This window comes from Zeus faber, assembly GCF_960531495.2.
Source record: "Zeus faber genome assembly, chromosome: 4".
In the NCBI taxonomy this organism is placed as follows: Eukaryota; Metazoa; Chordata; class Actinopteri; order Zeiformes; family Zeidae; genus Zeus; species Zeus faber.
In genome coordinates this window covers 25,811,530-25,824,733 of record NC_137191.1, presented here as the reverse complement: position 1 = coordinate 25,824,733, position 13,204 = coordinate 25,811,530, and the positions used below count along the sequence as shown (strand labels likewise).

Sequence of the window (13,204 nt, the reverse complement as noted above, 5' to 3'; positions counted from 1 at the left end):
TTTGGTCCTGTCTCCCTGGTTCCTGTCGCACTCAGCTGTTGTCTCTTTGTAATCACCCCCATGTGTATTTATTCCCTTCCCCCCATTGCTCGTTTGATGTTGTCTCTATTTTTGCATCTGGATTCCATCACCTTCATCTCTAATTGACTCGTGTCAGTACAACCTAGCCAGAAATGGACCCAGCAGACACAGACCGGATTCGTAGTACCATCGGTACCCAGGGGCCCACCATCGACAGGCACGACGAAGACCTGCGGCAACTCAAGCACACCGTGCAGTTGCTCTCTACGGAGGTGGCCACACTCACCGTGAACATGCAACAGCTGACGTCCTCCACTCTCTAGAGTTCCCACCAGCTGCCTGGAGAGGCGATTCCACCATTGGCTGCCACTGACCCTGTCCGGGAACCTCCCCTCTCGCCTCCTGCATGGTACGATGGGGATCTGGACTCCTGTAGAGCATTCCAAGCTCATTGCTCTCTGGTCTCGAGCACCAGCCATCTACCCCATAACTCTGCTGTCGGCCAGAGCAAGCACCTGGGCCAAACCCCGTGTGGAAGCAGAAGTCGTCTGTCAGCTCTGACTACTCCGTTCATTCTGTATTTTCAGAGAGTATTTGACCACCCAGTTCGGGGCAGAGAACCAGCGCAATGCCTGCTTCGGCTGTGCCAGGGGACCCGTAGTGTTGCAGATTTCACGGTGGAGTTCCGCTCACTGGCGGGGGAGAGTCTGAACGACGAGAGCCTGACTGCAGTGTTTAAAAACTGACTTTCTAAGTCCCTCAAGGACAAGCTTGCGGCACGAGACCCACCCGATGAACTGGAAGCCCTGATCTTGCTCTTGATACGGGTGGACAACCACCTCCAAGAACAAGAATGAGATAATCTCAGCGTTCTCTGTCCCCCTTCCTCGTTTGTCTCTGATGCCAGAGGCGGGTCCGTCTCTCACAGGGCCGCCAGGCTCACTGCAGTTTCCTACACTCTGTCTCCACTCCCAGAGGAGTGGACAACGGCATTCTGACATCGTCGTCCCAGTCGGTGCAGGGTTCTTTGTTGTTGCTAAGAAGGACAAATTGCTCTGCCCATGAATTGGTTGGTGAAACCATGACATTTTGGATCACCTGGATTTATCTCTGCAGTTTGTGGTTGAGGTCGACACTTAGGAGACAAGGGTGGATGCTGTTCTCTCCCAGCATTCACCCATGGACCACAAGCTACATCCCTGCGCTTTTTTCTCAGGGCGTCTCTTCCCAGCAGAGAGAAACTACCACATCGGCAATCGTGAGCTTCTGGCAGCTTGAGACATGGAGGCAATGGTTGGAGGGGACCAAGCAGCCATTTTAAATCTGTACTGACTGCAAGAAAAGAAGCCTTTGACGGGAACACTCGTTCGTACAGTGGTAGATTGGTTCTCCAAGTCAGCCCTCTTCATCCTGCTAGCTAAGCTACCATCTGCTAAGGAGCAAGTCTCCTAGTCCAGCATGTGTTCCGGATCCATGGCTTTCCGCATGATGTGGTGTCCAACCGCGGGCCCCAGTTCACCCTTCCACCTTTGGAAGGCTTTCCTGGGGGCATCGGTTGGCTTGTCTTCTGATTTCCACCCCTAATCCAATGGTCAGTCTGAGCCAGCCAACCAGGACCTGGAGAGTGTGCCGTGCTGTCTTGTCGCCTCCAACCAGTCTACCTGGAGCACACATCTGGTGTGGGTGCAGTATGCCCACAACACCTTGCCTTCATGAGCCATTTTGATCTTTGAGCTCTGCCCCTCTCTTCACCTGAGTGTCCAAGACGTATGTCTGCAGATCTGATGACACGACTACAATGTAGATCATCAATCTTTGACCGAAGGTGGTCTGTAACCACGTACACTTATGAGCCACTCTATTCTCAAACATGGTGTTCATTATGGCCAATCCGTGACTAGCACAAAAGTCCAATAACAAAGCAACACTCGGATTCAGATCAGGCAGGCCGTTCCTCCCAATCACCCCCTTCCAGGTTTCTCCATTGTTGCCCACGTGAGCATTGAACAGAGTCCCTAGGCGGAGCCCCTTCCAGGACGCCACCCAGAGACTCCAAGAAGGCCGCATACTCTGAACTGGTGTTCAGTGCGTAAGCACACACAACAATCAGAGCTTTCCCCTTAGCAACTTGTAATCACATAGAGGCGACCCTCTCGTTCACTGAGGAGAACTCCAATACAGCGGCACTCAACCGGGGGCTTGTGAGTATCCCCACACCCGCCCGGTGCCTCTCACCCTGGGCAACTCCGGAAAAGGAGAGAGTCCAGCCCCTCTCCAGGAGTTTGGTTCCAGAGCCAGTGCTGTGCATAGAGGTGAGCCCAACTATATCTAGTTGGTACCGCTCCACCTCCCGCACTAGCTCCGGCTCCTTCCCTGCCAGAGAGGTGACGTTCCACGTCTCTAGAACTAGTCTGCGATGCTGAGGACCAGCAGGCCCAGGCCCTGCCTTTGCTCGCCGCCCGGCTGGCATTGCACCCGACCCCAATGCCTATCCCTGCAGGTGGTGGGCCCACAGGGTGGGCTCCATGATATTTCTTCGGGCTATGCCTGACCCAGCTGCATGGGTCAAGGCCCGGCCACCAGACGCTCGCCGGTGAGCTCCCCTCCTGGGTCTGGCTCCAGAAGGGGCCCCCGGTTTCCCTATTCTGGGCGAGGTACCATTTTGCCTTTGGTGTTCTTTGAATCGCTCTTTTTCTGGTCCCTCCCCTGGGACCACTCTTCCTTGGGAGACCCTACCAGGGGCTAATGTCCCCGACAACACAGCTCCCAGGGTCACAGGGACACACAAACCCCTTTGCGGTAAGGTGGTGATTCTTCGGGGGGGCTGGCTGCTCTCCTATATCTATATCCCCAGAATAAGTTTCAGCTGCCTGGAAAAGCATTATGACTAATGTATGTGCATGGTCAGATAACATCAGTAACTTTAAATTTATGAGATTAGATCATTTTATTTTAAACATTCTGATGAAAGGTCGGATAATGAGATAATATAATAAATTATTATTATTATTATGGGTCCAGCGCCAATGGAGCAGGAGCCCTATTGTTTTTGTTAATGAAAAACTTATGTCAGTAGTGTATGAATGTCATGGATCCACCGAACTCACAGACAAAATGAATAAAATGTGTATTCGGGGTGGTCCAGACATGCCGTCGTGCAAGTTTGATCCAGATCGGTCCATTATTGTGGAATAATTAGGTAAAAAACTTTTTAAATCAATACCACAATGAGCGCGCATGCACAAATGACAACTAGCTCACATGATAGCATTGCAATCTCGTGATTGGTCAACAACCTGGTCCTCTCCAAGATGGCTGCACATGCAGCATGCATGCACAAGTTGACGAAGTACGCAGATCAAATGACAGATATAGTCGCGATTTGACTTGGAAAAAGTTATCTGGTAATACTTAAGTTTAAGTATTAGCAGAAGACAATTGTATTAAACAAAGCAAGGTGGATTAAACATTATAAATAGAGACACATCTGAGGAACATCAGAGTAAGTTCTAAAAAATAAAAAACCCATGTAACATCACTGTCACAATTTAAAGACATTCCAGAGATATCAATGTATACAAACTTCCTGAATTATAATTACTCGTAACAATAACCACAAGCAATTACATAATATAAGGAACATGTATTCATTGTGTATGCGTTTTGAAATCTTTTCTTACTTTTGGGGTTTTTGGGTTTCCTTCTAGATGCCTTAATGATTTGTTACAATTACAACAAAAATGTGTAGCCCACCGCACACTATTCATTTCATTAAATATTCTATACAATCAAAGTCAGTTAAACCACTTTATAGTTTATATTTTTTTTGTTTATTTCTTTATAGGTTTATAAAATACGGTAATATTGTGAAAGCAGATTTGTGTTGATTTACAAAGTACCATAAAATAATTCTGTTCCCAAAAATTTATTAATAATTGTGATAAATAATCATGCTCACCAAATTGACTAAAATAATCGTGATTATCATTGAAGCCATAACCATGCAGCCCTACTACAGAATGATAACTGCCATTAGTTGCAGTGTAGGAAATCCACCCACAGCCGCAAAGACCAGCTGATCATAGAATTACACTGTAACTTCAACAAAGGGCTGACTACACTGGACCTTGCGTATTGCTGCCTGCAGCAATATTTATTAGGGGTTCATCCTGCAGATCGGTATTGTTTGGATTTTTATTATTATTATTATTATTATTATTATTATTATTATTATTATTATCATCATTATTACTCGCACTCTCAGTGTCCGTGCACAAGGTCAGGAGGGCTCTGATGCGGGTGAACACCAAGAAAGCTGCGGGCCCAGATGGCATATCTGGGCGAGTGCTGAAGACCTGTGCTAACCAGCTAGCTCCGGTGTTCACCACAATATTCAACATCTCCCTGGCTGAATCAGTGGTCCCGTCCTGCTTCAAGAGGTCCACCGTCGTTCCTGTCCCGAAGATCGCCTCTCCAACCTGCCTGAATGACTACCGTCCGGTGGCCCTCACCTCGGTGGTCATGAAGTGTTTCGAGAGGCTGATTAAGGATTACATCTGCGCCTCCCTTCCCCACACCTTGGACCCGTTGCAGTTCGCGTACCGGCAAAACAGATCCACGGATGACGCGGTCTCCCAGGTACTGCACACCACGCTCACGCATCTAGATGGCCAGAAGGGGGCCTATGTGAGAATGCTGTTCATCGATTATAGTTCAGCTTTCAACACCATAGTCCCCACCAGACTGGCTGTCAAGCTGATGGAGCTCGGATTGAATGGTTCGCTGTGCACCTGTATCCTGGACTTCCTCACAGGCCGCCCCCAGGTGGTCAAGGTGGGGAAGTACATGTCAAGCTCCCTCACCCTGAATACAGGATCCCCCCCCAGGGCTGCGTCCTCAGCCCCCTACTGTACTCCCTGTACACACATGACTGTGTGGCCAGGTCCAGCTCCAACACCATCATCAAGTTTGCTGACGACACCGTGGTCGTGGGCCTGATCACCGACTGCGATGAGAAGGCCTACCGCGAGGAGGTGGCTGACCTGTCACTCTGGTGCCAGGACAACAGCCTACACCTGAACGGCAGCAAAAGCAAGGAGCTGATTGTGGACTTTAGGCGTGGATCACAATTGAGGACGCACGCGCCCTTGTGGATTAATGGGACGTCTGTCGACAGGGGGAGCAGCTTCAAGTACCTGGGAGTCCACATCACAGAGGACTTAACATGGACTTTACAAACAGACACTCTGGTGAGGAAGGCGAGGCAGCGTCTTTACCACCTCAGGCAACTGAGGAAATTCTGGGTCTCGGTGAGGATCCTCAAGTCCTTCTACTGTGGTGCAGTGGAGAGCATCCTGATAGGCAACATCACTGCCTGGTTTGGGAACTGTACTGCCCAGGACAGGCGGGCCCTGCAGAGGGTGGTGCGTTCAGCTGAACATACCACTGGAACTACCCTCCCCCCCTTGCAGGAGCTATACACCAGGAGGTGTAGTAGCAGAGCCCGCAGGATCATGAAGGATCCTCATCACCCCAACAACGGACTGTTCCAGCTGCTGCGGTCAGGCAGGCGCCTCTGCAGTCACACAGCGAGAACAGAGAGACTGAGACGGAGTTTTTTCCTGCACGCCATTAGAACTGTCAACGCTGACCTCACCAGGGGTCCTCACTGAGCCATACACTAGGCTCCACTACCTACTGTACTGTATGTAGCATACTGTACCGCATACTGTGTCACTGTTCAGGGTTGTTCGTGATGCCGTATTGCTGCGCCGTACTGTTGTATACTGTGCTGTATTATCCCAAACACTACCTCACTCTATTCACATTCACATGCCACTTTAATGCACATATCTGTATATACATAGGCATATTCCCTCTATCTATTCCATTTTATTTGATTTTATTTTTATTGTATTTTATTCTATATATTTTTATCTTATTCTATAAGTATTCAACTTACTGTATTACGTTTTAGGAGTCAGTTAGTCGGTCTATTAGAAAGGAATTTTTTACTTGTATTTTTTTTCCTAGGACATATTGTGTGCTATCACCGGGTGCGTTGCATTACATTTCACTGCATATATGTATGAAAGTATGTATATGTATGTGACAAAAAAAAAAATATATATATATATATATTGAATTATTGGCACTTTTCAGGCTATAAGTGTCTGGAAAATGATAACCGCTGGAGCTGGACACCATTTGGATCTCGTATATACCCATATCGATCCACATACGGAGCAGGAATGAGTGAAAAACCGATGTACTTTGACCGGAAGTAGCCGAACGTTCGTGTTCATGCAACATTTGCCGATACGCCATGGTTCTATATCTTCTGGTGGGTGGGGTAGTGAGATGAGTTTGTGGAGTAAGACACTTTGTGACATCATCATCCAATTTGCTATAAATGTGCAGGTTGTGGCTATGAACACACCGTGCGAGTTACATAGTATAGAACCCGTCGCTCTTTCGTTGTTGCAGACTGTGCCTGTGTGCATAATGTGTGTTTGTGTGCGTGTGTGAATGTGAGCGTGTGTGTGTGTGTGTGCGTGTTTGTATCGCCTAACCTGCCTGATGTCAGCGGGATTTTTCATTTGATATTTTATCTCTTTTGCCCTTTTTGTAAATACAAACACACATGTTGGCATCTAACCCTGTGCCGTGTCCCTCCTTATTTTGCGGCATTTGAGCCAGTCAACACACAAACTGTAGGAGTTGAAAACAGTCAACAACATATTCTGTGTTTGTGTCCTCACACATGGAGTTCGCTGATTCGCTTTAGTCCAGAAAAGATAAAAAATTTGATGAAATGTCTCAGAGGGACATGCAGTGTTTAATCTGTTTTGAAAGGAATCATGTTGTTCGGAGCTCCCACACCGAGTGATTTCCTTCCACAGAGACACCGTGAGGCAGGACTCTGTGGACTAGAGGTAGTTGACAGCTACCTTCAAATTTTAAGGGTAAAGTAATAACACGCAACAAGTGTATCAGCTTGTATAAATAATTCTGCGTGTCACCAGGAAGCAGAAAACTCGCGTCACCGCTTCATTACATCAGCCGATGCTACGTTCAAGTGAAACTCGGAAAATTGTAACTCGTTTTATATGTAATGCTCATGTAAAAATGAGCACGAACAGAGGCTACATTCCTTTGGAACTCTAACAATTTTCATTTGTGTTGATAACGGACCCCATGTATGGCTGCTCGCAGGGCAGGGCTGGATTCCCTATTGTTAATGCTTCGGAAGAATTCAGAATTTTTCAAGCTTAAACTATTTGAACAGAACAACAGCGGGAGCTACAAACGGTTTACGTCTCGTTAGAACCGATATGTCACAAGCATCTTGTGGTTTAAGTTGAGTGAGTGGTCGTACAAATCAAAAAATGACTTTTGAAAATGACTACATTCCAAAGCATCCGGGCGACGGAGCTGCAGCGTGAAGCCAAGCCGCTCGCGTCCCGTTGCCGCTGGCGACGGGGCTCCAGTGCCCCTGGCGTTTATGGGTGTGTCGGCTCAAAATCCACTGGCTGTTGTGTGCGCACCAAACATTTCAAACCTCTCTCCTTTTCCATATTTAATATACATCATTGACATTTCACTGCATATATGTATGAAAGTATGTATATGTATGTGACGAATAAACCTCTTGAATCTTGAATCATATAGATGGATGGTCGTGTCTACTTGTTTTTAAATAAAATGGTGTAGATAATTTACCTAGTAAAATAAGTAGCCCCTTGGAAAAAAATATGTAAATAATCTTGCCATCCATCCCTTAAAATAAAGAACTGAAATGCATTGCAGCCTGACGCTTTGCGGCACCCCATTGCCGGCGGTGTGGCTGTACCAGATTGCTGCCTGGAGCTATATTTATTATTATTGCTCAGTGTTTTATTTTCATTTTCAGCATTCAAATTGTATTTCAAACACAAACTCAAGCGCTAGTACGCACAGACATGGTTGAGGTGTCGTGGGCCCTCATGGCTTCTTGTTCCAGCACATCCCACAGATGCTCCATCGGATTGAGATCAGGGGGATTTGCAAGCCAAGTCAATAACTCTTTGTCATGTTCCTCAAACCATTCCTGAATATATTTTTTGCAGTATGACAGGGCGCATTGTCCTGCTGAAAGACACCACTGCCATCAGGGAATACTGTTGTAATTCCCGTACTTGGTCTGCAACAATGTTTAAGTAGGTGGTACAAGTCAAAGTAACATCCACATAAATGCCAGGACCCAAGGTTTCCCAGCAGTATATTGCACAGAGCATCACACTGCCTCTGCTGACTTGTCTTCTTCCCATAGTGCATCCTTGTGATATCGCTTCCCTGGGTAAAGGATGTACATGCACCTGGCCATCCACATGATGTTAAAGTAACTGACCTGATCTGATTCTTCAGACCAGGCCACCTTCTTCCATTGCTCCATGGTCCAGTTCTGACACTCACATGCCCATTGTAGGCCCTTTCGGTGGTGGACAGTGGTCAGTATGGACACTCTGACCGGTTTACAGCAATGCAGTCCCATACACAGCAAGCTGTGATGCACTGTTCGTTCTGACACCTTTCTATCATAGCAGCATGAACTTTTTCAGCAATTTGCGCTGCAGTAGCTCTTCTGTGGGATCGAACCAGACGGCCTTGCTGCCTAATATATCCCACATCTTCACAAGTGCCATTTGGAACAAGATGAGCAATATTATTCACTTGTCAGTGATTTAAATGTTGTGGCTGATCGGTGCATGTTTATATATAAATAGATAGATAGATAGATAGATAGATAGATAGATAGATAGATAGATAGATAGATACACAGATAGATGATTTATTTTATTTATTTCCCATTTTTATTTCAGGTTATCTTCACTCATTTTGATCTATTTTTTCTCACTGCAGCCGTTCATTTTCTGTTTTATTTTGAAGTTATATTTATTCATTGAAATGTGTGTATACCGACCTAATTTATCAGTGTATCCAGTCTGCTGATGTCTCCTGCGTGTAGAGATGTGTATGTGTGTGGTGTTTGACTATGTTTTGATATGGCTTCTCTTATTGGTCGAACTTATAACGTGACTGTTTCACACTGAGTGGTCGATGTCCTTCAGGATGACAGGCTTTGACAGCCACACACAAAGGTGAGCTTTTATATTCTATTGCCAATTTCTGAAAAATGTGTATCACATAATATCACAAAGGGTTCAATATTGGACGATATTTGGGTCAGGAAACCTTGCCCAAATTTCCATTTCATTTCCATAAGGGTTTAAGATTTGATTCTAAAAAATTTTAAACATCTCTCAAACATTTCTGTGAAAAATAATGTTTTGTCAAAAATATGATAATAATATAAAATTATTAAGTGAAACGCATGGGAATAATGTCAGGAGGAGAAACCTGTGAACTACGTCCTCTGGTGGACAAAGTTTATATCGGAAGTTGAGGAGGCTTTTTTTTTTTTTTTAATATATTCTGGCATTACGAGGACAATCCTCATGTTTTCCAACATATCTTATTATTTAATAAGATAAAATGATGTGAAGCTACTACTGATGAATAATTATAATTCTATAGTCCCATAAAGTAGTCTATAATAAAAATAAAATTGAAGCAATTCAGCATACAATTCAGCATACAATTCAGCATACAATTCAGCATACAATTCAGCATACAATTAAACATACAATTAATATTGTGTAAACTATTTTGATTAAAAAACAACAACAAGGACACAAAATAAAAACAATGAATTATAGTTTATGTTTTCAGGTTTTTAACATAGCAACCAAACAGATCAGTATGTTGAGAAACGTAGGGAGTAGGGAAAAAAAGATCAGTGAGAAACCTCTTCCCAGTCTTAAATCTATATGGACCATAACTTTTAGTGGTGGCTCTAATGGTTGGAAATAAAGACGGATAAGAGGAAACCAAAGCATTTAACACGCAGGTTCCCCCCATGAGAACTAAAAAGATCATACCACCTCCACTCATCCAGCGCAGACGGTCGGTCAGTCTCCCGTGCGGCCTCGGCCAGACGGTGTCGGACGGGGTCGCGGGTCAGAGAGCACGACAGCAGCCTAATGGCGTAATGATGGGCCATAACTGGGCCACGGACCCTTGAACTGCTAACCACGCCCACGCCCCCATCCATCCCTCATCATCTGAGCCTCAGATGATGAGGGATGATTCCAGGGGTCCTGGGATCACAGCTGATCACTGTATCGATCATTTTATTGTGCATTTAAAGAATGCTACCTATTACTTTATGGCTCTACCGATTGCCCCTTTATTCAATTATTGTATCCCATCTTTTATTTTGTAAATGACCACTCTTCTTACCATTCTATGACCTATGACTTATTCTTCCTATATTGTAGACACTTTGAAGTGTGACACTCATCCCGCAAGGAATACATGGATAGGATAGTGTCTGTTTCTCCAAAGAAAGTAAATTGATCATTCCTTTATTGCCAGAGGTAAAAAAGCACTTCTGCCAAAGAGGAAGAGAGTAACGTGGATCAGTCTAATTTGAGTCTTTTCTTTTAACATTAAATCTCTTGTCTTGTCAAAGCTACGGGTCACCACCAAAATAACTCAAATGATATTATACCTCAATCCCTCGCAGTATTCACATCACAATTTTGGCCAGTGTTTAAAAATATTTAGCTGCCCCTGAGTTGTCCCCCCTCCAACCCCCAGAATAATCATCCATTTCCCTCAGGAGTGTCCTCTTCAAATCCCAGGAAGCAGCCTCTCTTCTCAGACGTCTCGGTTTTATTGCTAGTTCTAAAAAACGTACCTTGAAAGCCGAATCCCCTCTTTTTTATCCTGGATCTCGAGGTTTTACCTAGGTGTGACGTCAGCTCTGGTGTGGGAATTGCGACGCCTCCTCTGCTTCTTAAACCAGGTGAGAACTGCCCACGGCGCTGTATAAAAGACCTTTCTGTTCACCACTCTGGATGAGCATCGCCAACGAGGGTAACGCCTGGAGCCTCGGACAACACAGACAGACGTCTTCATATACTCAACTTCACATTCAGATTTTTTGCACGTTCGTGCCAGAGCATGGCTGTTTTCTTCAACTTTGTCTTTTTGTCAACGTGGGCCATTGCAGCTACGACGTTTCCACACAATATCGTCACAAACTTCCTGAAAGGGTCAAGGGTCGATTTTGAGTCCTCTGGCAGTGGACCGGATCAGCTCGTACAGGGAATGGTCAAGGTTGTGCGACTGGACCCAAATCTCGTCGCCCGGTCGGGGCTCCCCAGAAGGGGACGAGGCCCCTCCCACGGCTCCAGGACGTTCCCGGCCTTCCTGACCCGAGCACGAGCGGGCCCGGCCTTGGCCCCCAAAGCTTCCCTGAGTCCGCTCCGTCACCTGCAGGCCGAAAACCCCGCAGGACCGGACCCGAGGAAGAAGCAACGTCTGCACATGTGGCAAACGGCGGTGAGCAAGGGCGATCACGGGAAGATGGGGATGTCGCTGCCCATCAGCCTGAAGGATGCAGCCAAACAGACCTGCGCCGCCGTACCGTTCACTCAGGTGAGAATACGAAAAACCGGTGTTTGGAAGAGAATAGATGCAGTTCTAAATTAATATTTATATTGACCGTCCTCCCTCTCCAGCGTGTGACCACCGAGGGATGTGATGCAGTGACGGTGCACAACAAGTTGTGCTACGGCCAGTGCAGCTCCCTGTTCGTCCCGTCGGCGGGGGAGCCGGGCGCGGCGGCGCGGCACCACCGCGCGCCCTGCTCCCGCTGCGCTCCCTCCAGGAGCCGCGTCGTTGCCGTGCCCCTGCGCTGCGGAGCGGAGGGGGTCCAGGAGAGGCGCGTGATGGTGGTGGAGGAGTGCAAGTGCGAGACGGGACGAGAGGAGGAGAGCAGCTACGGAGCGGTGGCGGCGGGACGCTCTTGACCAGAGGGGCCGGCGGTACAAACACCCAAACGACAAACATTGTCAGAAGCATTTCAGTGTATAGTTGAATATGTAACCCGCAGACACTTTATGAAAGTAAAAGTACAAATACCCTGACACAAAATGACTGGTACAAAATGAAAGTATCACCTTGACATATCTACTCAAGTATAGCAAAAGTGTTGTTCTTAAATGTATGTATTGTAAGTATTAAATGTAGTTAAGTTAAATGTAAGTATTAAAAGTAAAAGTACTCATCCAGTGGCGTGATATAACGGAGCCTATAATCGGCATGAAGTGCTAAGATGCCTTTTTTTCTCCTGAAGAGTGCTTAAAAACACCATAGTCCAAAAACAAATAGGTGCTGTCATAGTAATTTACAAGGATAGGAAAAAATATATAATAGGTATAGATATTTTCTTTGAAATGTAGCAGAGCAAATATACTGAATATACTGAATATACTTAAGCAAATACAGACATTTGAAAAATGTGCCTTAGTACAGTAACAAAGTACTTGGACTTGTTACTTTCCACCACTGATATTTATCTGCATTTACGTGCTGTCCGTGCTGGGCTGTGTAATGTGTACTGACAAAACCCTGTTTGGGTGTGTTGATGGGTTGTTATACTGTCTTAACGGATTAAACAAAAATCGACAGTCAATCACCTAGTTTTTCTCGCTTTCTTTCCAAGCAAAATGTAGGAGTGCATCCAAGTGCTCCCAATTACAGTGCAACTCAGAACCCCCCGACACACACACACACACACACACACACACACACACACACACACACACACACACACACACACACACACACACACACACACACACACACACACACACACACACACACAAACACACACACTCACTTGTTTTCAGGCACTCAAGTATCACCACATATTATATTTTATTAAAATCTCGTGTTTAAGCGACTTTTCAGCGCACCCCACTTACATCTGAAAGCACCAAACTGGGGAGTAAATGAGCTATTGAGCATTGGTGCTTAGCAGTAAGCAAACACTATTGTTTCACCGTCGACCCCTGAATTATGTATAGGAACTACCTATTCTCTCCATGCCAATCCCTTTTCAGAGCGGTGGTGGGAAATTGAACATCCTTCACCGCAGATGCACTCGACTTGGTGTGTGTGTCTTTTTCTTCAGTCGGGACCCATAAAATCTATTATTCATTTATTTCCTGGCACCTGGGTCTTGTAAAGTGAACTCATCCCACACTTGCATGCGTACATTCCCAGAGGAGCA

The 13,204-nt window shown here is 45.9% G+C and overlaps 1 protein-coding gene across 1 annotated transcript; it reads left to right on the top strand.

The window, feature by feature from the left end:
- Window positions 1-11,235: 11,235 nt before the first annotated feature.
- dand5 (DAN domain family, member 5) lies at window positions 11,236-11,939 on the top strand (the record flags this gene model as incomplete). The annotated part of the gene is made up of 2 exons (XM_079999511.1): window positions 11,236-11,565; window positions 11,649-11,939. 2 exons carry the CDS (start codon window positions 11,236-11,238, stop codon window positions 11,937-11,939), a joined length of 621 nt encoding a protein of 206 aa, XP_079855637.1.
- Between the last annotated feature and the right edge of the window lie 1,265 nt (window positions 11,940-13,204).